A 25,565-nucleotide genomic window follows, 5' to 3' on the forward strand; every position below is an offset into this window, starting at 1 on the left:
ACAGGAAACACACTGGAACTTCTTGTGAAAGTTCATCAAAAGAAATTAACAAATTGCACAGTTGCTAGCCATCCCCTCTAAGGCTAATATAAAACTGACTCGGGGAAGTCCGTCAATAAACTTTTTATTGATACACCTGTGACTTGCGCGCAGACAGAGCTACAATGAAACTCATGTACATACACTGTAGCTGTCCTTTCATCTTCACTGGCATGCATGTACATGTAAACAGCTTTGTCTTTAGTCTGCATACTTTAGGCTAGACAGCAAAGACAAGCTCACAAACATGAAGAAACAAAGAAAAAAAAGTTGGAAAAAACCCACAAAATCACATCAAAGAGGGGAGGTACCTATCATGTTATGTCCATATTCCAGAATACCACCAAGATTTTATAATATCCATAGTATCTCTGACACCTCTTGAGGATTGATCCTGTCCTCTTTTCCCCTACACCTGAGAATACAGTAGAAAAAAAATGAATCCATTTACACAAACATTTCACATCCTCCCCCCCCCCCCCCAAATTCAGGAAAGTTCACTTCATCAGTGAGCATTGGTATAATGCAATGGGACAAAAAAGGGGAAAAAATATCCTGCCATGACATAGGAATTCCCTCAAACATACAAACGTGACATGACCTGCAATGTATCCTGATATAATGCAGAAATATCAATACTTTTGAGGTGTGAAGAGAGGATTCACTTTCCCCTACCCCATGTGCCCGTACCCCATGCCACTGGAGCTGTACCCATGGGTGTCGGTTTGGCGCGGCTCGCTGACAACGCCGGAAAGTCCTCGTGAACATTCATATGTCCGGCCATATCTCTGGCCGAGACAACTTGTGAGCAGACAGAGCAAAGGCTGCTCCCTGCTTTGATGCTGGTCGATTTCCACGCACTTCCCTTCTTCCCAGTCTTTGCCGCCGACGCCGAAGCTGTGGGCTTGGTGTTACTAATCTTCAGCACCTTGTCCTTCTGGGGCTGAGCCTTGGGCGTGGTGAACTCTTTGTGGGCGGCCATGAGCTCCTGCTGCTTCTTGAGGTCCGGGAGCAAGGTGACCAGCTCTTCAAAGACACTATGGAAGTTCTCTTTGGACAAGGTCTGGACGCAGCGTTGGTAGTACTCCTTGGCAGTTATCAGGTCCTGGCGGAAACTGCCAGAGTCCTGCCTGAATTGAGCAAAGAGTTCATCATCCCCAACACACAGCTCCTGAATCCGTTGGACCAGTTCCCTGTTGCGCTCTTTAAAGTTGGGTGGCTGGATGAAGTTGGAATTAGTGCTCTGGATGTTTGACTGGCCTAGGAGGGCGGGAAATCCTGGAGGTGGGGCGGTTGCAGGAGCGGTCGGAGGAGCTGCTGCAAGTGACGCAAATGGCAAGAAGCCCGGCGGTGGGCGCGAAGAAGTGACAGGTAGAGCAGGTGTGAGAGAACTGGACATGGTCAGCAAACTGCTCATGCCTTGACTGCTAGAGGTCGCTTCTACTTTAGGAGCTGTTGCTATGTGGGCACTTCTTGAGGTAATAGTTTTCTGACCCTCTGCAGTATCTGTTCTAACATTTGTTTCTTTTGGAATAGAGTTGCCCATCGTAGTTTTTACTTCTGTCTCTAGATTTGCGTCGGAAGCAGGTTTATTTTTCTTCTTTTTATGTTTGGTTTTCTTCTGAGTGACGGTGCCGCCCAGCATGCTAGCAATGGAGCTCAAGGTGGGAAACTCCTCCTCTCCAACCCCTGACTCAGATGCAGTGGGTTCAGATGAACAAGGCTGTATATCGATGCTTGCTGGGTTATTGCTCGTTAGCGAGCTATACAAGCTGACGGATGCAGCAACATTTAACGGCAAATCAACTCCTCCATCACCATTTCCCAGAGCTGGGAAGTCTTTGGCCCTATCTGGCACGCTACCCTTATTCCAATTTCCAGCCCCTTGTAAAACGGTTGCTGTCTGCTCCATTAGGGCTGGGAAGCTATCAGTGTCGGGTGGTTCCTTCTCGTTGTTATATGAATTAGAAGAGTTTGTATCATTAATGAAAGAAGCACTTGGCACTGTTACTAGATCAAGCGCTATGTCTTTGTTTTCCTTGTCCTCCTTTTTCCTCCGTTCTCGCCTTGTCTCTCGCTGCGGGAGTGAGATTTCCGTTGGGGATTCCGGTCGCGCCGCTGCTGCTGTTTGCTTTTGCCTCTCCTCATCAGGCACATGTCTAGCTCTTCCGTCGTTCTGCTTTCTTCTGTTTGGTCTATCTCGCCTGTCTCTATCTTCTTCATCTCTCTGAAAAGTATCACGCAAGGACGCTTCTAGGGCTCTGGCAGTATCTCTGTCCTCCCTTGAGAAAAAGAGAGAGAAAAAAAAGGACAATTAATTATTATACATGTACTAGTCAAAACATTGTTGTACAATTTTGTATGGCATTGTATTGCATTGTTAATTGGTACCTAGTCCTAGTTCCACCTGTGCTTCAAAATTAGCATTCCACCTGTCCTCCAAATGTTTTATTTTTATATAATTTGAAATATGTTGAATTTTTAATCACATCAAACTCTTAGATAATCAATAAAAGTTCATGCAAGAAACACACAAAAATAAAGAGATGTTTGTAACTAACACAACGTTACAGAAATGGACGACAGCATCATTCCCCACCCCCGACACTTTAAAGGACAAGTTCACCTTCATAGACATGTGGGTTGAGTCAATGCAGCAATATCAGTAGAGCACATCAGTGAGAGTTTGAGGTAAATTGGACAATCCGTTCAAAAGTGATGAATTTTTTAAGTTTCTCCTCACTCAGGGTTGGATGAGAAGACTACAATAGCTTGTGATATCACGTGAGTACAACGATATAAAGAAAGAATACAGAAAATTCAACATATTTTTACTTTTCTCGCATAACAAAAGAACACTTGACTTCTCTCTTTCGGAAGGCAGGGGAAATAATACATATGTATACCCTTAACATATGTCAGCAACAAGTCGAAAAAATGTGCATTTTATTCAATAAGTGAAGTTTTGTGAAATTCTCTTTTTATTTTCTTTATACCGTTGTACGCATATGACATCATACACTGTAGTAGTCTTCTCATCCAGCAGTGACTGTGCAGATACTTTAAAAATGCGTAACTTTTGAACAGATTGTCCGATTTTCCCCAAACTTTCTCTGATGTGTTCTACTAATACTGTTGCATTCACTCAATCCACATGTATATATGAAGGTGAACTTGTCCTTTAATCACCAGTTTCTTAAAACGTTCACACATGATTTGATATAAATCATCAAACATCTTCTGACCTCTCTGTAACAATCCCCTGTCTGACATCAACAAATAGATGTGATAAAAAGTAAGAAGCAATCCCTATAGTCCAGGCGCAGCGACCCAGAAAAAATGACTTCGTTCAACCCACCCTGCAGAAAAGGTTTGACTGCATGGGGTGGTCGGTTGGACCCTCTGGAACACCCCTAGGTAGTATGTGATATCAAATTGTGGTATCAATGAAATTTTACAGGCCATTTTAGTTGCGACATGACCATATTCTTAGAGGAAGTGTCTGCGCACACTAAGACTACTACACGTAGGCCTACCACTAGCACTGCTACAGGCGCCAATGCCAGTGGTGCGTGTTATAGTCTTAGCGTACAAAGACTTTTTTCGCGACAAACATCGGTTCTTGCCTGCAAACTAACTTTTCACGCTCAGCTTGGGTCGGTGTAGTGTAGTTTCCAGACGTTTTTATTTCGTCTTTATTTCTCCGAGTTGAAGCAAGCCAAGTGAGAGTGCATACCCAGCGATTGTGACGCCCGAACCGTTTTTTGTGGCAATCATTGAGCAAGCACCCTCACTCTGCTTAGCGCAATACAGCGGGCTTCTGCACAATACACAAGCTGTAACTCAGAGAAATAAAGGCGAAATAAAAACAGCTAGAAATTAAGACTAGGGTCGGTAACGCTTGTCGCTATTGGGGCACTGAAAATGACAAAATTATCACAGTTTTTGCATTTATTTCACGAAGGATTCATCGAAACGCCTTAAAACTATATATGTGCATGTTGCTAGAGATGTCAGCAATACAATGGGATACATTGTAAGGTATAATATTGCGCATGGTTACCATGGTAACCGGATGCCTACAGGTGATTGGTAACTCCCAAAAATATCTGGAATTTAGACAGGTTTGTTTCTTTTGCCTTTCGTGCACATCACTCATTGTAGATGAGTTCTACACTGTAAAATTAGTCTGGATAAAAAGGGAAAAGACGCCCAAGATTTTTCCCTCATTCTCTCCTCAGCATTAATTAATTACTGCACGTTTTGAATAAAATTTACATATCATGATATTTCATTTTATTCTATATATATATATATATATATATATATATATATATATATACATACATATATGTATATATATATTTTCTTTTTACAATAGCTAACGAACACAAAAGTACGCTTAATTCTTTGATGGATAATCCAGCGCACGTGTATATTCCTTCTTTAGAAAGGAATTTATCGGTATTCTTGAATAAACTTCCTTTAAGAACATAAACAATCAATTGCTTTCCTCTGCTCTTTTCCAGGATTGTTTTGAATAACCATTGCTCTGTAAATACTCGAAAGAGCTACTATAGAATATTGGCTTTGCTTTCTGTATTCATCTTATTTTTAAGGGAAATTTGTGTCCATACATTATTAAAAACTATATAAATTTGCCTATGCTTTGAAGTCAAATTTGTGTTGAAAGTACGACGGATGCAACTTTTTCATGCATTTTACTATTCGAATATGATATCTTTCTTTCAATGTCCGTTTATTATGCCTTTGCTTACAAATTTTGCTGTAACTTGAGAATGCTTCAAAGTATTCTTCACATATACCGGATGTCGTACACTTTATGCAGAAGGAAGGATATGCTTATTGAGCTTTCTGAAATTATGGGCTTTAATTTTTGAGTTATTGACAACTAAATTCTGATTGGATAATACTGGTTGCCATGGCAACAGGGAAAACTTTTTTAACAAAAATCAGTAAAAAATTGTGTGTTTTTTTATTGCATCTATAAGATTTAAAAAAAAAATGTTTGCAGCAGCAGGAGGCATTTTGGGGGTTACCAGTCACCTTAAGGCATCCGGTTACCATGGTAACCATTCACAATATTATAACTTACAACGAATCCCACTGTATGGATGACATCTCTAGCAACATTGTTTATGCAGTTTTGATGAATTCTTCATGAAATAATTTGTAAAAACTGTGTGAGTTTGTTGTTTCAGTGCCCCAAATAGCGACAAGCGTTTACCGACCCTAGTCTTAATTTCTAGCCATTTTTTCCGTCTTTATTTCTCTGAGTTGCAGCTTGTGTATTATGCAGAAGCCCGCTGTATATATTGCGCTATTAAGTGGAGTGAGAGCACACACCCAGTGATTGCGATTCGGTCGTCACAATCATCGGGTATGCGCTCTCACTCGGCTTACTGGAACTCTTGAAATAAAGACGAAATAAAAACGGCTAGAAACTACACTACACCGAACCCAGCTTCACGTGAAAAGTTAGTTTGCAGGCAAAACCCTTGTTTATCGAAGAAAAAGTATATGCGCACTAGAAAGACTACTACACGCAGCACTGGCACTGGTGCCTGTAGCAGTGCTAGTGGTGCGTGTAATAGTCTTGGCGTGTGCAGACTCTTTTTCGTTTGTTCCAACAAATCATGATGAAAAGTGGCCAGTAAAATTCTACTGACACCACAATTTGGAACCACATACTACCTGGGGATGTTCATAGAGGTCCCATCTACCACCTTGTCTGGTCAAACCTTTTCTGCGGGGTGGGTTGAACGAACTCCTTAATTAAGCCTCTTACAGGAATAAGCGCCTTGACTACTACTACTCACCTTTCTCGCCAATTTCTGTCTCTTCCTCTGCCGCCTCCACCATATGGCCCTACAGTAAAAGTAAAAAAAAAAAAATCACAAATCAATGATATCTACAATATTCATTTCTATCAAAGCAAAGCACAGGCTGATACAAAGAAAGACAGATGCATACATGCCTTTACACACAAACAAGTGTTTCTTGCTGTAATGAATGATGGTATAATATATGATAAGAATGCATAAGGAGATGAAAAAAAAATGGTATAACTACATGACAGAATTACAAGAAAAGCACACTGAAATTTAGATGGTATCTTGTACTCTTGGGCCTGAATTCACGAAGGTGGTACAAATGAAACCATGGTTTCAACCATGGACAAAAACCATGGAGTGCCAAGTGTCGCACGGAATTAGTCATTTCGTTGACAAAATGACAGTTTCGTTAACGAAATTATCATTTCGTGGAAGAAATGTTCATTTAGTTACAAAATAATCATTTTATCAACGAAATGAACAATTTCGTAACAAATATTCCATGCGACACTTGGCGCTCCATGGTTTAAACCATGGTTTCATTTGTACCACCTTCGTGAATTCGGGCCTTGGTGTTTACACATACTGGCTATTGTGAGAAACTCAGTTTGTGAAGACGGCACATTTTGTTTTATAAATCCAACAAGGAAAAGTAGAAATTACGCGGTGCATAATATATATCCCCGCCGGAAGTAGCATTTTGTAGCAAAATGTGCAATATAGGTAAAAAATCAAGGTCAAAGGTCAAAGAAGTCAAAGGTCAAAATTCTGTGTAAAAGTTTTGAAGCCCTCACCTAGTGCCATCACATAAAGCAAACGGAATCGAAATCGGGTTAGAAATGGCGAAGGAGTAGCATTTTATAGCCAATGTACAATGCAGGTCAAAAATCAAGGTCAAAGGTCAAAGAAGGCAAAGGTCAAAATTCTGTGTAAAGTTTTGAAGCCCTCACCTAGTGCCATCACATAAAGCAAACGGAATCGAAATCGGGTTAGAAATGGCGAAGGAGTAGCATTTTGTAGCCAATGTACAATACAGGTCAAAAATCAAGGTCAAAGGTCAAAGAAGGCAAAGGTCAAAATTCTGTGCAGCAGTTTTGAAGCCCTCACCTAGTGCCATCACATAAAGCAAACGGAATCGAAATCGGGTTAGAAATGGCGGAGTAGCATTTTGTAGCAAAATGTACAATATAGGTCAAAAATCAAGGTCAAAGGTCAAAGAAGGCAAAGGTCAAAATTCTGTGTAGAAGTTTTGAAGCCCTCACCTAGTGCCATCACATAAAGCAAACGGAATCGAAATTGGGTTAGAAATGGCGAAGGAGTAGCATTTTGTAGCAAAATGTACAATATAGGTCAAAAATCAAGGTCAAAGGTCAAAGAAGGCAAAGGTCAAAATTCTGTGTAGAAGTTTTGAAGCCCTCACCTAGTGCCATCACATAAAGCAAACGGAATCGAAATCGGGTTAGAAATGGCGAAGGAGTAGCATTTTGTAGCAAAATGTACAATATAGGTCAAAAATCAAGGTCAAAGGTCAAAGAAGTCAAAGGTCAAAATTCTGTGTATAAGTTTTGAAGCCCTCACCTAGTGCCATCACATAAAGCAAACGGAATCGAAATCGGGTTAGAAATGGCGAAGGAGTAGCATTTTGTAGCAAAATGTACAATATAGGTCAAAGGTCAAGGTCAAAGGTCACGACTGAAATTCTGTGTAGAAATTTCAAAGCTCCCATGTAGTGCTATCATATAAAGCAAACAGAATCAAAATTGGCTCATAAATGACAGAGAAGTAGCAAATTGAAGATTTTGATCACACACGGACGCACACACGGACACACGGACGGACGGACGGACACACGGACGGACGGACGGACGGACGGACACACGGACACACACACGTACGGAGCCCGTTTCATAGTCCCCTGCTCGAACTCGTTCGGCGGGGACAAAAATTGCAGATGAAACTGGTGAACTGGTCAGCTTTCAGGAATAGAGTAAATTGAAACTAGTTAAATGGTAGGCAACTCCTCAAAGTTTGATGTAACATAAGAAAATTCCAGAATTGTACAATTTGACACATTTTTACCAGTGACATAAAGAGTATTAGTTTCAATGTATTAACTATACATATATGTATACATCACAAAACAAACAAAAAGTCACACCTCTTGACTTTACGTGAGGACTCAAAAAAGGTGAAAAAGTGAGTTTCACTTATCCTGACGTTATTTCCAACTATTTTTTTTCTTCTTCTCTCCATGCAAGCGATCAAGTGCTCAAAAGCGAACCAAAAATCAAACCAAAGCATACCATACAGTGATGTGCCAGATTTTGTGCGTTCAAGCACTCTGTGAAAAAAGTGTACCTCAGTTATTTTTAGAGGGGGTCACATGTTTGCAGCAACAGGGTCATTCACCAGGCAAGCTGGTCCTGAACAAAGAGAATGAACTCTTTGCATTATGACGTATGTGCATGTTACGCGCATTCTTCACATGTCAATTTTTGGTACACTTTTGGTACCCTTTTGGAGCACATCGGGAGGTGAGCCACTTTTGGCTCGGTTCAGTTCGGTTTGGTACACTTTTAGGAACGTTCGAGCAGTCCTCTAGTTCAGGTACGGTATGGTTTGCTTCGCTTTAGGAGAGTGCTCTAATGCACCCTTTGTGTAAGCATTTTCTTTTTTAAATGATAGGAAACAAATGTGAGCTTACGATCTCTGTGATCCCTGGTGAACTCACGGGGACGTTGCGGCAGGTTGATCTCGATGCCCACCTGCCTGGTCTGGCGGGCCTGCAGCTTGGTCATCTTGCCCGAGTGGACCTTGGCCTTGTGAGCCTTGAGGTCAATTTCGGTGCGGAAGGCACCTAAAAATCTCTCGTGGACACAGCCATCCTCCTCACATAGGAAGTGGTCAGAGCGAAAGTGATCTGCTAGATCTGGGTACTCCCTGCAATACAGAGAGAGAGAAAGAGTGCTGAACATTTTGCATATTAAGGTAATTACAACATACATGTACAATACACTTTCACTATCAAGTTTACTGATACCAGTGGGCAAGTCCAAGATAAGGTCCCCTCAGAAGGCAAAATTTCATCTTTGCTCAATATTGACATGTTTGGTATCATTTTGAAGCTTATGAGTTGAAGTTTTGATTTCCGTGGAGGAAAAAATGACATTATGTAAATTTATGCAAATTTCAAGGGCTCCATTTGCATAAATGTGAAACACAGCGTTACGTATGGGACATTTATAAAAATTCATATTAATTCAAAGGAAAGCAAATAATATTTGATTAATATGTGGACATAAGAAGTTCATCACATAGTTTAACTTGGTATGAAAATTTAGGGATTATGCAAATGATTATGCAAATTAGCTCGTGTCCTATCATGAGATGTCCCATACGTAACAAAATGAGGTCATTTTTTTAGGTTTTTTCTGAAATTGCTAAAGTTATTTTAATGCCCTTTTGGAAAGTTCTAATTTATAGTTTAGAGAAATTAAATACCAGAAAAAAAAAGAAAAAAAAGTAAACGAAATATCTTTTATTAGGCATTGAAATAATGATACGTATGGGACAAATGCGTTACGTATGGGACATCCTCATATATATTGCATGTGAATGCATGTAGCTAGCTGGGAAGGTCTCTCAGTACACAAATGGTCAATCATCCTGAAGAAAGCATCCCAACATTGTACAGTACGCGCAATAAGAAACGCCTCCGTCAATTTCGTTTTCCAACGAAAGTTCGTTATCGATCGAGTAGCAACGAAATTTGGACGAAATTTGGACGAAATTTCGTTATCGATCCAGTAGCAACGATTCTGACGCTTTGTGGACGCATTTCACGCACGACCGCCCGCTCAATTTCGTTCGGCAAATGCGTTGCTCGTTCGGAAAATGCGTGTTCGGAGCTCGGCAGTTTCGTCCAAATTTCGTTAAAAGCGTCCGTGATCCAAGGCGCACATGGAATACAGTACACACGTGTGTGTGTAGTGGCCACATCCACAGCCGCTAGCCGGCAAGAATCACTGCAAGATTAGACTCAACAAGTACTAGTAGTAGCACAGCGGTCGGGAATGAGAACAGTAGACAGGCGTGGAATTCACCTGATTCACATAATACTATTAAGAATGGTAACATGTATACATACATCGATGCCGTTTTCATTGAAGCAATTTGTAAAAGTTTTAGTTTCCCTTACCCTAGCTGTAAGTACGGCACCGTTAGCAGATTATTCACTGCATTTGTAAGTCACCTGATACATCACATGTTGGTATGCGGGCTGCATGTAACCAGGGAATGTGCACGTGTGGGAAAGGCGAGTGCGCCGTATGTGCGTCGCAATTGCCATGGCATGGCTCGCTCGGCTGAACGAAACAGAGATGTACGATACATGACAAGACCCAGTATAAGGCCTACTAATTGTTCACGTGTTGTTTTTTGTTTTTTTTACAAGCAGAAAATAAACAACTGTTGATCATGAAATAGACTAAATTACCAATCAGAGATCATTCGGGTTCATAGTATTTAAGAGAAATCACGCAATTTTGGCGAGGGTGAACCCACAGGAACCCACAGGAACCTTATCGTAGAATGCCGACCAAAAAGAAAATGGTTTCACTAAAATTGCGTGTACGTAAAATCCATTTGAGTATAGAAAGAAAATTAACCCCCAAAAAGAGGAAAAAAGAAATTAGAAGGATTTGTTCGCCGTTATTTGGTCATTAAATATATTTTCTTTCTTCAGCAATTGCGCGTTACATTGCCCGTTTTTTTATTGAATCAGGGCCCTGTTGCATAAAACCCTTACCGCTGGACTTACCGCTCCTTTCTATGCGGTAAGTCTTAAATCAGCGGTAAATTTTATAATCATTGATGCTGACGGTAGTTACTATTGAAATTCAATGGTAAGTTTTATGCAACGGGCCCCAGAAAAGCAAAAAAAAAAAAGTAATATTCAAAACAAGACAATAAGTTTAATTCTTAGTTTGATATCGTTTATTTCTTTATTGGACAGAGAGATAATTCAGACGGTACGTGGAATTTTCAAAGCGACTAATTCAGACTGATTCTTAGTTTGACTTGGCTCTTTCTTTCTTTCTTTTTTTATTTTATTTTTTTTTTTGGGGGGGGGGGGTTTGAGGTTCATGTTCGTTGTACCCATGCACCCATAAGGTTCATTAGGACGAAAATGAAACATTCAGATCTTATACACGCGACTTCCCTACACGAAAAATAGATGTTCGTAATGTGATAGTCAAATTATGATTCATAATTCGAAAATGCACGAATGTTTGTGATTGGATAGGTGCGTTATTGTCGGATTAGCAAACCTTCGGAGTACTGTAGTATCGAGCCTGTTGTATTCAAGGATAAACGAACTTTTGAAATAATGAATTTTATATTCAGAGTAAGACAATAAGTTTAATTCTTATATACCTGTAGTTTGACATCGTTTATTTCCTAGTTGTGAAGCGGGAAGCGAGAGATAATTCTGAAAAGAAGTATATATACAGTCATGCAGACGGAACGTGAAATATTCAAAGCAGCTATGAGATTAAATCTTAAGTTGTTTATTTGTTTGTTTGATTGCTTGTTTGTTGTTATGCTCAAGCGTTGGTGTAATTATATATACATTTTTTTTTTTTGGGGGGGGGGGAGGCATTTTTGTAGTACCCAATGCACGTAAAGTTCGCTGATGCGAAAGTGATAAAATGTTCCGTAACACGCAAATTCCTTACACCTTGTAGATGTTCGTATCTAGTGTGAAAATAAAATGTATTACTATTATTTTGTTTCCCCCATTGTTCGATGGGTATAGCAAACCTTCGGAGTGTCAATCCTTTCGTTTTCGGATAAACGAACTTCCTTAACTCACAACACCATGTTTCAGAGTAACAAACTAGTCATTATTTTATTCGGGCATTGGGAATAGTTCAGGAATAAAATATAGAAGGGAGGAAAATCTTTAAGGCAAGAATTACGATTGATTCTTAGTTTGAAATCATTTATTCATTTCCGTGGTGTTCATTATTCCGAAAAAAAGAAAACGGGTGCGCTATTCCGATGGTTACGGCGTTATTTCGAATCCGAAACACGCATATTCCTTGTGCCTATCCATGTTTGTTGATTCGAAAATGTAATCATGCTGCGGGTAATTGCTATAGGGGGCCATATATTGTTTTATTTCTGTCTATTGTTATATTATTATTATCATTATTATCATTATTATTATTATTATTATTATTATCATTATTTTTATTATTATTATTATTATTATCGTCTTTAACATTATTAACCAATGTTTTGATTAACGAGCATTTTGTGGGCTGTTTTTTTTTTTTTTTTTTTTTTTTTTTTTTTTTTTGGGGGGGGGGGGGGGGGGCATTGCCCGATTAGCAAACCTTCGGAGTGTCAATCCTTTTGTTTTCGGACGAACGAACTTCCTTACCTCAGAAGAAGAAATCAGTGTAACAAACTAGTCATTATTTTATTCGGGCATTGGGAATAGTTCAGGAAAGAAATATAGAAGGGAGGAATCCGAAACACGCATATTCCGTGTGCTTATACGTCATGTTTATTGATATGCTGCGGCTAAGGGCCTATTGGAGGTCGTTATACCTTTCGTTTGGTGTACGATTTCTTTCGTTTCATATCACTTTATTTGTTCCTTTCATATTCTGAAATATTTAAAGGTAGTCTTTCAATTGCCTCGCACTGTGTATATATACATGCATTTTCGTAACGGCGATTTCGCGCTTTGCTGCAGTATTTCGAAGGGTGTTTGATGCCAGCCGCTTCGGTGTGCTCTGTGGTAATGTTTATGTGGTTGTCAGGGAGGTTGTTGATACTTTGTCTGTTGACATTTATTTTCGTACAGGCATGGGCGGATCCAGGAATTCTGTACAGGAGGGGGGAGGGGCGCAACTAATATTTCTGGTGCCACTTCCGGGTTTCACTTCTATTTTTTTTTTCCACGATAAATAAAGGGGGCGTGCGCCTCATGCGCCCCCTCTGGATCTGCCACTGCTACGTGTTTATCTCGAGTGATGGTGATCGTGTTTCTAAATGTTTATAAAAAAAAAAGGACAATATTATCCGAGTGATGCCTGATGATAGTGCAAGTGATGATAATCAACGATGCTGATGTAAAAGACGGCTTGCTGTGGATGCTGAGCGTACGTGCCCTTCGTTTATTTAAATAAGTTTTCCCTCTTTTACTCTTCTTTCCCCTCCCAAGAATGATAAAAAAAGAAAATACCTACACCTCACAACAAAAGGAACCACGTGTGAACAACCATCGTTAAGTTCAATCGAAATGTTCATTATTAGCAAAGAATAAGGGGAAAACACGAGTGACGGAAAATGATAGAAGCGACGAGATTGTCTTCTTGTGTATAATGCGGTCTCTTGGGATTGGAAAAACCCCACCCTCTCCCTTTGTGGAAATTTCCACAAAACCAGGTGCGTGCCAGACCCCAGGTGCCAGACGAAAGAATGCGCGCATTTGGTGTAGTATATCGATCGAAGAACTCGCGGGTGAGTTGAGTTAAAGGAATCATTGCAAAGATGTTCTGATGTTCTGGTTCCCGAACTGTAAAAAGGATTCACTCAAAAATGCAATCACAGATTTATATGAAAAGTCTCATATGCCTAGACAAATTCACTGAGATGTCCTATGTGATGCAGCCACCACCCGATTAAACGGCAAAATCATGACAATAAAATTTCACGCTCATCAAAACTGCCTATTACTTTTCATATGAATTTTGGTTATCAACACTCGTTCGTGGATTTGTTTGTTTGCATGTTTTGTGTGTATTATTCCTCGATCCTGAAAGACGTAATAATTATTCGCATCGAACGTAAACTGTTTACCGTAACTAAGCCTATGGCGCATTCGATCCATTCAACTTGCAGTAACCTTTAAGGCAGTACAACTGTAAGTAGCACATGGTGCATTCTTTTGAACCACGTGTTTCGCATATCGGCACATCCAAACACATTAGCGATCGTCCTTATGGCAAACTTTCCGATTACAGTCAGGGGAGAAGAAATCGTAATACTGTACATGTACTTACGAAAGTGGTTATGCTTAAGATCAAATAAAATGAAGAAGTTTGAAAACAACTTGGCAACACTCAATCAAGTTTTGCATTCTCTCACACAAAAGCTCTCTTGAGAAAATGAAAGCATTCCCTCTCCCCTGCTAGATAATGGAAGTTTTCATTACTAGCCCAGCAAGTTTTGGGAGTGTACATGAATGTTTTTAGGATAGAGTCAAAAGGGACCTAAGTTTTCGATCATAGCAGAATCTTCGTCAGAAGCAAAATGGCAAATAGGCAGAAAAAGCAACCACACACATGTAAAGCGACTTCACACAACAAGAACAGTCAGGAACAGGCAAGGGACAAGGAACAAAGAAAACAAAAGGAGAGGGTAGGATGTCATGGGCAAGGAGCCCAACAGGTAAAGGGAGGGGGATTAGAGCAGGAGGATGGACAGACAAAAGGCAGGGGAAGGTTAGTAATGGTCGTGAGGGCCAGGGGGCAACCATTGAAGGAAAAGGATGAATATGGAGGCAACATCAAACAAGATAAGGAACAACAGAGAGACAAAGAAAGGTAAAGAGTGAAATAGCAACAGCAAAGGGGGGGGGGGGGGTGAGCAAACAGCAAGCCCTAGAAAGGATCTGTACAAGTACCAAGAGGAGGCAACAAAATGAAAGTTAGAGTCAATCAACAAATGCAATTAACCATATCAAAGTATGGTAATATTAATACAGCAATAATGATGATATTGACAAAACAAATTAGAATAATCATTAAAGCACATAAAAAAAGGGGGGGACACAAAGTCCATGGGAGAGAAAATGTATACTTGCAAAGCAAGTATCAATAGGCAAATTAAATACGTTTCAAAGAGCTGGTTCATATGAAATCACCTTTGATTTATGATTTTACAAACAAGAATTTTCATCGCTTACTTATTTCTTTTATTACTTTAGTAATGTCATGATATTTCATGATGGTATGTGTTCTGTCTTTACATGGCAAGATAGGGGTTTTTTTTTCATCCAGGGTCAAAAGAAGAAAGTGATAGAAAGATAACTGAAAGGATAGAATGGAACACCTACTCAGCAGGCAACACTAAAACAGCCCCCAGGGCCAGGCCATGTCGTCAGTGTCACTCTCGTCTTAGATCATTACAGGCCTACATTGTACATGTATAGGCTACTCGTTTCGTACTCGTCATCGCCAACGTCATGATGGTCGGTCACACGAAATAAATTGCATCATCATAAGAGCTCTTATATCAACACCACTAGATAGTGTAGATTCATTATCATTATCACTATCATTCCAGTCGATCTCATCCACCGCGAAACCCTCAAAATCCTCAAAATCATCGTGGTTAATACTCTCACAAAACACATCTGTAAACGATTCAGACATCGCAGACCTAGCTACACATCTTGCACACAAAAATGAAATGGAGGTGGAGAACTACGATGAATACACAAAAAATATCGACGATGGCATTTTACCGTAGCAGAAAATACACAGAGTATCTTGCACCGGAAAAAAAAAAATGGATGTGGAAAACTACGATGAGGAAAACTAGGGTGAAAACCCGATGCGTGAAGACGAACGATGAAGACACTTTACGGTAAAAATACTTACACGGAAACAAACGAGTGGGTACGATATTCTCGCACACACGAAGATAATCGACACATCGTTCAATCGAAAAACTCAACAAACACTCGAACAAAAACTCACCCCAAATTGTGGCAAACACGGTAATCACTTAATAAAAATGAGAAAAAATACTCTCTAAAGTATGATTGTACTCTGAAAAGAAAGGGATACAATGATACGAAAGCAAAAGAGAGAAAATGAGAGAAATGGACGGGAAACCTAGAGAACTTCGACGAAAGAAGAGCTAGCAATTCGCGATTAGAGCTAACTTTCCTGTGTGTGTGTGATCGCGTGTAAAGGGTTGAAAGCGTTGAAAGCGCTGAAAGCGTTGAATGCGTCCACAGCTTCGGAAAAGCGTTCGGGGATTTCGTTGAATTCGTTGAATTCGTCCAAAATCCGTCCATGAAGTCTGGACGCAAAAAGCGTTGAAAACGTCCCCGACGAAATCAACAACGAAAAAAGCGTTGGGACGAAATTTGGACGCACTTTCGTCGGGCGTTTTCTATTGCGCGTACTGTAGCTACTTTTTGAGTTATAGACACTTGAAACAATACATGAACTTGACTGAACAATTTTCAGAAAGGGGGAGGGGAAAATGGCAAAATACACAATGAAAAATCAGCTTTAAAGGGATGGTATAGTTTTTTGTAGAAATGGGGATTCAGTTTTCAACATTTAAAGAGATGATTGGAAACCAATTATATGAATTACTTAAGAGCATAAAATCCTCAGACTAGAGGAATTCAAAGTTTATGTGATGGAGATCCAATTTGAAATGGTTGTGATATACATGTATATAGAAAAAAAAAGTAAATATGATTTTTTTTTTAAATTGCAAGTGATACACAAATTGTCCTTATTCAGTTTTCAGTAGTAGCCACAACAAAATTCATGGGTATACATACTGAGGTGTGACTCGAATCAATGACCTGACTGCTAGACAGACATCATATATCTACTCAATCACTGGGGTTCCACGCAGCAGGTATTGCTTATTTATCAAACTTAATATTTCTTGTGTCAAGTTGTTATTTATTGAAACTAAATGGCAAACTGCCCTTCATCAATGGAAGTAAACACTTTAAAACTATTCAATTTTTCAGTAGTAACTATCCTGATAAAAATAGGGCATACATACTCAGGTTGGTCATAAAAAATATAGAATATGATTGAATGTGATTATGATGGTAAATATCTTGGGAATATTGTTCCCTTGTCAATCTGGATCAGTATTTGAGTAATTTCAAGTGATTCCACCTCAACAATTATGCAAAAATTTGTTTATGGGTATTTTGCAAAATTATTTTGCAAAATACCCATAAACATGCTTCTCCACACACTAAACGAATGGGGGACAAAGGGCATGCATACCTAGGTTGGTCATAAAAATATAAAAATATGATTGAATATGATTATGATGGTGAATATTTGGGAAATATTGTTTCCTTGACAATCTGGATCAGTATTTGAGTAGTTTCAACTGATTTTACTTCAATAATCATGCAAAATACCCATAAACATGGTTCTTCACACACTAAATGAATGGGGGACAAACTGTCCCATACGTAACTGTCCCATACGTAACACGTCATGTCTGTCTTTAATTAGAACCTGTGATTAGAGCTTTTTACCTAATGACATGAAACTTACCCGTGATAATCTTGAGTGTTGTGACTTTCATCACAGTGAGTTACAAGTTGTAGAATGATATACTTTCAGAGAGTTTTGAGGTTGAAAAAAATGTTCCAAAAAACAAAATTTTTCTGGTCCCATACGTAACGGCACATATTTTCTCTTCTAGAATATAATTGTCAAGGTCATTTTTCTCAATTTTTTACATGATTATACTTCTCCTAGATATCAATCACCATGATGAAGTTCAATATGATCAAAGGCCATTAACACTATTTTTCAGGTCATAAAAGTCTCTGAATGTCCCATACGTAACGTGCGTGTTATCTTGGACTTGCCCCAGTAATACTGAGTATGAGGACATGCATGTGCAAAGTTCAAAGTTTTCATCATATCTTGTATGTAAAATTTTGCACATGCACAGCTGAAGTTCGAAATAAGCATTGCTAGCAATTAATACACCTGTATGATTTCTTATAAAGTAATATTAAAGTTCAATTGGTCATGTATGTATGGAACACAAATTCTTGCGCCATTTCTAGACCTTCTTGTGTCGATGTAACAACATAAAGTAATGTTGATTTCAGCTTTAGTGTTCTTTATAACTGCAATGGAATTCAATTGCTCCTTCCCCTAAAAGAATACAACCAAAACAAAACAAAAACAAAGAAATCCAGAATTGAAAAAGCATTGAAAACATCACGCATGCATGAAGAACAGCAAAGACCATTTCTTCCCATCTGTCTTGAGCTCCAAACTAGTATGCATGTTAGTCTCGTTCTGACCTCACACGTAAAACAACCCTAAGGCCTGAATTCACAAAGGTGGTACAATTGAAACCATGGTTTAAACCATTTGTATGGAGCGCCAAGTGTCGCATGGCCTATTTCGTCACGAAATCAGTCATTTCGTTCAACAAAATCATTTTGCAACGAAATGACAACATTGCGAACTATTAGGACAAAAAAAAAAAAGGTAATGATGATGACAGTGGTAATAATTGTAATAATGACAGTTAGAAGAAGAATACTGGAACAAATGTCCTCGTGGAGACTGACATTTACTTCCTGGAAATAAGTGAACATTTACTACGGCTAACATATATCAGAATCAGGATAGTTCCTCAGAACAATAAGGGAAATGCTTGTGTTTTACATAAATAATTCTCAGTGGGTTAAGGGATGGTATAGTTTTGGCTGAGATGGGCATTCAGATTTGAACTCTTGGGGAGATAACTAGAAACCAGTAATATGAAATACTAAAAATTATAAAATTCCACGAAGAATTCAAAGTTTATTTAACTAGAAATGTCGCTACGGCGACTGGTATGCCTCCGCCATAATGCATGATTCTCCTAATAGGTCTAGATAGTACATGTGGACAATGTGTGATTACATTTTCACAAAACTGGCAAAATATTGAAATGACAAGTTTGTCACAAATGTGTTGAATGTTCACCTTCTTTGACCTTGGTTTAATTGGATGAATAGGAGAGCATGTATTTGGGGATTTAAGGACTTTAACTTGACTTTGACCAATTCATACATTTATGCAGAGTAATTTTCATGGTACCGGTATGGAGAAAAAGTGCAATTTCTGTACTGAATAGTAAATTGTTACCATGTTCATCTGGCGTTTGACCCTAAAATTCATAAGATAATCACTTTCAGGTAGAACATGCATAAATATGCAGTAAGTTTCACGATAAATAGAGCCACTTCCGAGATATGGAGGAAAAAGTTAGTTCAGCACTTTCACTTGATCTTTGACCTTTTGACCTTTGAGGCAAAAAAAAAAAAAAGAGAAAAAACTCTCCAGAGAATTTCTATTAGGTTACACATGCATACACCAAGTGTTAAAAAACTAGATATATCGCTATGGCTACTGATATGCCTCCGCCATAATGCATGGTTCTCTTAATAGGTCTATAGTACAATGTCTTGACAATGTGTGATGACAGTTTCACACAATTGGCAAAATATCAAAATGACAGGTTTGACACAAATGTGCTGAATGTTCACTTTCCTAGAACTAGGTTCAATTGGATGAATGATTAAAATGTCAGAGTGCAGGTATTTGGGGAACTGATGATTTTTACTTGACTTTTGACCCTTTTATAAGTTTATGCATTGAGTAATTTTCAAGGTATTGAGAAAAAGTATAATTTCAGTATCAAATGGGAAAATAGCATTATCTAAACCTGGCCTTTGACCTTTGACCTCACAGTTCCAAAGAGAATCACTGTTAGGTTGAACATGCATAAATATGTAAGTTTCATGATGATACCTTGAGTTACTTTCGAGATATGGAGGAAAAAGTGCAATTTAGCACTTTCACTTGACCTTTGACCTTTTGGCCAGAAACTTCCCCAAAAATATATATTGGGTAATACATGCCATACATCAAGCTTAAAAAAAAACCTTCAGGCATATTGCATTTTAAGGAAAGTAGTGATATTTTGAGGAGTTGACCTTGACCTTTGACCCCCTGACCTTTGACCCATGACCCCCAACTTCCCTAGATAATCACTGCCCATCGGTACAAGCATATATACTAAGTTCCATGAAGATACCATGAACCATTTGCGAGATATGGAAAAAAAACATGAAATTTCAATTTTTTTCACAAAATAACCTGTGACCTTTGACCTTTGACCCTGTGACCCTAAAATCCACACAAAGTATTATCCCCCAAGGATATACCCTTATACCAAGTTTGATGTAAAACCACCACACGGTTCTTGAGATATTGACAAAAACAAAACGGGACGGACGGACGTACGGACGTACGGACGGACGGACGGACGGACAGACGGACAGACGGACGGACGGACGGACGGACGGACGGACGACCCGAAAACATAATGCCTCCGGCCACTTCGTTGCGGAGGCATAAAAATAATAATCCTGCTGGCATTGCATGAACATGAGGGAATAGTAAAATTTTGAAGTGTTGCACTTGACCTTTGACCCCTGACCTTTGACCCCATGAACCCTACATTCTCAAGATAATCACTGCCAGTCAGTACATGTATATACTATGTTCCATGAAGATACCTTGAACAATTTTCCAATTTACAGAGAAAAAAGACGTTTTAATACTTTTACTTGACCTTTTGACCTTTGACCTTTGACCTCATGACCCAAACTTTCACCAGAGAATCTAAATTGGGTAATACATGTATACACTAAGTTTCAAGAAAATATCTTCAGGCATTGCATAGATATGGTGGAAATAGTGAAATTCTATGTATTTGACCTTGACCCTTTGACCTTTGACCTTGAGCACTGCACCCAAAAGTTGATAGGCACAACTTCACCCCCTAATACACATACATGCCAAGTTTCATTAGGATACCTCAACAGGTTTTGATAGTTACCTTGTCCACAAAATTCATTACGGACGGACGGAAAGACGGACGGACGGACGGACGGACGGACGGACGGACGGACGGACGGACGGACGGACAACCCGAAAACATAATGCCTCCGGCACCACTTCGTGGCGGAGGCATAATGAAAATTGGTTTTGAAATGGCTGAGATATCAAGAAACAAAGTAAAACACTGTTACTATACAGATATCTTGGTCATTTCAAAACCAATTTTCATCAAATAAACTTTGAATTCCTCTTAAAATTGTATGCTGTTTCATATTTCTTAGGAGATTTCTCATTATCTCACAAAAAATTGGAAACCTGAAGCCCCCTCTACACCAAAGCTTTACCATCCCTTTAAAAATAACTCCCACAACAAGGAGGTGTTCACATTCTTGGCCACAACATGAGGAGATATAACATTTCTCAGGGAGACTCCTGCTGCATTAAAGGGAACCCACACCCAAAGAGCAATGTGGATTGAGTGAAAGCAGCAACATTCATAGAACACATCAGTGAAAGTTTGAGGAAAATCGTACAATCGATGCAAAAGTTACGAATTTTTAAAGTTTTGGTGTTGGAACCGCTGGAGACTACTAGAGGTTATGACGTATGAGAGAACAACAATATAAAGAAAATATGAAGAAAATTCCACAAAAATTCATTTTTCAGGAAAATTACAAATTCCATCAATTTGATACTGACATATGTTATGGGTAGCAATTAAGTTTCCCCCGCTTTCTGAACGCGGCTAGTCAAATGCTCTTTCGTAATCCTAGAAAAGTGAATTTTGTGGAATTTTTCTTCATATTTTTCTTAATATTGTTGTCCACTCATATGTCAAAACCTTTACTAGTCTCCTCATCCAGCAGTTCCAACACCAAAACTTAATAAAAAAATCATAACTTTTGCGTTGATTGTTCAATTTTCCTCAAACTTTCACTGATGTGTTCTACTAATGTTGCTGCTTTCACTCAATCCTCATTGCTCTTTGGGTATGGGTTCCCTTTAAGGAGGCTCAGCAGTCTGTGCTTACCCATAGTACTGGTTGGTAACCCCATCATTTTCACAGAAGTGGCAGAAGTAGTGATCTTTCCTAAGGTGGCGAAGGAGCTCATCATTGTCAAAGTAACGTTCGTCGCAGAACTCACACAGGGGGTGGCCGCGGTACGAGGTGTCATCTCGATCGCCAGAGCGGCGGTGTTGGGCCAGCTCCTTGCGGCTGTAGAACTTCCTCTCTGAAGACAGGACCTGGATCAGAGAAAGACAACTTTTAGTAGTGAGCATACTCACCTCTTCTCTTCCTATACATGTACATGAAAGCCTCTAAACATGCACAAAGCTCATGAATTTTTTGAAGTTATACAAGACAGTTACTGTATACGCCGAATATTTCACGAGGTTTTCATTTTCGCGAATTTTGCGAGTCAGCTACTATTCGCGAAATTAAAAACACACGAAAATATTGACTCTGATCCAGATATGAATATGACGTACATGTACACTTGTACGCGAACGCATTTCTCCATTCAGTACAGGACTCCACGATCGCAAATTTTACCACTTGCGAAATCGTTGGGAAGTCTTGATTCACGAAAATTTAGACTCGCGAAATATATGGCGTATACAGTAATCATACACAAATGCTTTAACAAGAGGCTGGCTCAAACACAACAAAAATAAGGAAAATCCTCTGAAAACAGAATGAACCTAAATCTGTACTTCAAGACAAAACTGTGTCTGGTATTAGAGCAGAACTATCATTTACAAATTGTATCCAATGGGAGAACTGTTAAATAGGAGAAACAATCATTGGTGGAGGTACAATATGTATTTTTCCTTCAGTTAAGAGAATTCTGTCCAACAAAGTTATAGGTAGGAATTATTCAGAGGAACTGCTCACTTCCTTCTCATTAAAATTGGACACATGTACACACATGTATACGAACATTCTAATGTAATATGTACCGGTACTGTTACTTTGATTTCTATTGGGCAATGCAAGGTGCACTTCAAACTGTCCGCAGAGCCCTTCAGACATGCTTACTTGCCTATTACAATCGAAAAGTATTCTTACTCGTGTGTGCACCAGTGGACCACTATTTTCAACATCTTTTATTTTTCATGCCACACATTATTTGAAGTCTCACGAAATGCAATCTGTCACATTTTGACCAGCAAAATGATCCTACCAATCACTCTACAGTAGCGTTAAACTGTCCCCAGAGGGAGACTAACTGCGTATGTTGCTGACCTTGATATGCTCAACACACAGGTTGCAGGAGAAGCGCTCATGCTCCTTGCGCATGTGATCCTGCAGCTGTTTGAAGGTGGCAAAGGCCGGTGTCTTCAGGCCACAGATGTTGCATTTGTGGGCCAGAATCTTCCTGTACTCCTCCTGGATCCAGCTGCTGGCGAAGAAGATACCATACTTGCGGTCATGAGGATACTTGTGAGATATGATGCCATCAAACAGGTGGACCTTGTTGGTGAATATTGCCTGGAAAAGAAAAGAAGAAAGAAAGGAAAAAGAAAGAGTAAATGTGGCTGTGCCCTCACTTCGTATTGGCACAGTTTGAAACTAATTGATCACCCAAAATCAACAAGTTCATTGGTGGAAAGTTGATAGGACTACTCATACAGGCTTTAGTTTTATGCACATTTCAATTTGAAAGGTGTGTCAGTGTGTATTCATAATGTATGTCCTAGTCTACAAGATCTACATTAATGTGCCAGGGGACCATCTGTTTTCAGATCTACGACCTGGTGGTGGTGTGAGGAAACATGAGTAGTCCACGTGAATTAATCTTCACTTAATGCCCACTGGCCTGAAGTACATTTGAAAACCACAATCAAGAATACTTGAATAGCACTTGTTGGCAACGGCCACATGCCAGCAATGTTATGTACACTGTATGTATATCCTGATGTGCATCGAAGCACACAGTGACACTCATCGATGACAGTCGACTCCAGTTGAGATTCTTCAGACATGTTGGAGGGAGACATTCCAGGAGATCTTTGTCTACAGATACCTACAGATAACCCCCCCCCCCCCCCCCCCCCCCTCCTCGAATCGTGGCACGGGCAGTTCGTGCGTACGTTGCCGAACAAAGCGCCTGATCTGGGCCGTCCCTCTCGCTCTCCCCGGTCTGTCTCGGCCCACAGAGTTTAAATTCTTGATACGTTATTGCTCCGAGCAAATTGTGTATAGTAGACTATACGACTACCTCTGCCTTGCTGATCTTGACTAGGTCTAGAGCTTCTTGTTGCAGGCATGGCAAATAGATAGTCTAGATACTAGCATGTAAAGTTTACCTCACAGACAAACCTATAGTATCCGTATCCGGCAAACACCATAATGTACGGCTGGGACCACGAGTACATACCTTCGGCATGTCAGCACGGCACACCGCACAGTACATTTGATTGCATATGACACGCATCTTCGTCGAACACTTAAAGCAGATGTGGTGATTACACGGTCCGACAGCATAAATTTTTATGGCCTGGCAACACAGAACACACGTTGATGCCAAACTGTCCGTAGTCTTCGACATTGTGAAATTTTGAGAGGTCAAAATGGAGAAAAACTGAAAGAAGCAATAGCCTTCAAGCTAAGAAAACGTACAATCAATAGAGATCGATGTGAATGACAATTTTAACGCATGTATGTAACGACTCACACACGTACACACATAGATCCTGCTGTGCGCTAACCTTTGACCGCGTGTACCGCCATTTGGTGCGGCATGATTACAACGTATTCTTCTCATAGGGACAGCGAGCGCACACCCGCAACCGAAGAGATCTAGAGGAACTTCCCTGCTTAATTGCTTGCTGAGTGTGTCGTAACACCCGAAGCGAGAGCAGCCCCTCCCACGTGTTTTTAACACTAACCTTTATTATGACGTCATACGATGTACCAGTAATATGACGTAAATTCAACGCGTTATGTTATGATGATGGTGAATATCGATAATGATGGTAATTAGGAGTTATGAGAGTAAATTGCTAGTAGCTAAAAGAAATAAAGAAATGTGATTGTGTTTCAATAAGTCAGGTGATAAAATTGCAATTTCTAAGAACTTTTGTTGTGTGATTGCTTGTATAATAACGATAATAATCATGATGGTTTATTATGTAGTGTATATATCCACATGAGAGCTCGAAGCGTTTCAGATCAGTGAAGATTGAAAAATGTATAAATAGGGAACAGCACATAACTAACAAATAATATGCAGTAGAACAAATTGCATGCGAAATTATAAAAGCAGATGATATTTTGATCAACTTTCAATACATCAATAATGAGAGTTTTCCAAAATGTCTAGTGGCAGTGAAGTCGCGAAACAATAGACTGAATTAAACTGAATTGAAATGCAATAATAATCTATCATTGATACCATCATTAGACATAATGTCATCTTAGTCATCATGTCATGACCATCACTTACACCGACATTCATGTGAGTCGCGTTTAGTTGAAGAGGACTTCATATGTTTGGACTCGGCTAAAAAGAAGCAGAAAGTGATGAACAATGTCGTATGGCAAGAATTTAACCTTGAAAAGATTCGATCTTTATCCAATGGAAGCATACCAAAAATCGACATTAATTTTGATAAAGAGGGTAAATCATTCATATGAACAAGTGATAACATTTTTGGCGCGATATCGGACATCTATGGGGAATGTTAAAGGGACTGTACAGTACTGGCTGAGGTAGGGATTCATGTTTTGAACATTCCTAAGTGAGATAATGAAAAGCCTCTTATGAAATATGAAAGAGCATGTAATTCTAAGAAGGATTCAACGTTTATTTGATGAAAATTGGTTTTCAAATGGCTGAGATATCCAAAAAAGTGTTAATAATAAAAGGCGACATGCCCCAACTTTATTAGTATCTCTTTGTTTCACTTTGTTTTTGGATATCTCAGCCATTTCAAAACCGATTTTCATCGAATA

At 39.4% G+C, this 25,565-nt stretch overlaps 1 protein-coding gene across 1 annotated transcript; it reads right to left on the bottom strand.

Annotated features, from left to right (window-relative positions):
* Window positions 1–700: 700 nt before the first annotated feature.
* LOC139741116 (E3 ubiquitin-protein ligase ZNF598-like) lies at window positions 701–24,220 on the bottom strand. Its single transcript, XM_071651705.1, has 6 exons — window positions 23,989–24,220; window positions 22,854–23,099; window positions 21,636–21,850; window positions 8,599–8,834; window positions 5,880–5,928; window positions 701–2,321 (listed from the first exon to the last, which is right to left on the bottom strand). Exons 1-6 carry the CDS (start codon window positions 24,157–24,159, stop codon window positions 701–703), a joined length of 2,538 nt encoding a protein of 845 aa, XP_071507806.1. The 5' UTR covers window positions 24,160–24,220.
* Window positions 24,221–25,565: the final 1,345 nt, after the last annotated feature.

This window comes from Diadema antillarum, unplaced genomic scaffold, assembly GCF_040938485.1.
Source record: "Diadema antillarum isolate AM-2024a unplaced genomic scaffold, OU_Dant_1.0 seq00000905_RagTag, whole genome shotgun sequence".
In the NCBI taxonomy this organism is placed as follows: Eukaryota; Metazoa; Echinodermata; class Echinoidea; order Diadematoida; family Diadematidae; genus Diadema; species Diadema antillarum.

Coding starts and splice junctions, on each gene's coding strand:
- LOC139741116 (XM_071651705.1), bottom strand. CDS start 24,159: ATGTCGAAGACTACGGACAGTTTGGCATCAACGTGTGTTCTGTGTTGC. Junction 21,851..22,853: donor TGTGTGTTGAGCATATCAAG/GTCAGCAACATA, acceptor TCTCTGATCCAG/GTCCTGTCTTCAGAGAGGAA. Junction 5,929..8,598: donor CACCAGGGATCACAGAGATC/GTAAGCTCACAT, acceptor CTTTTACTGTAG/GGCCATATGGTGGAGGCGGC.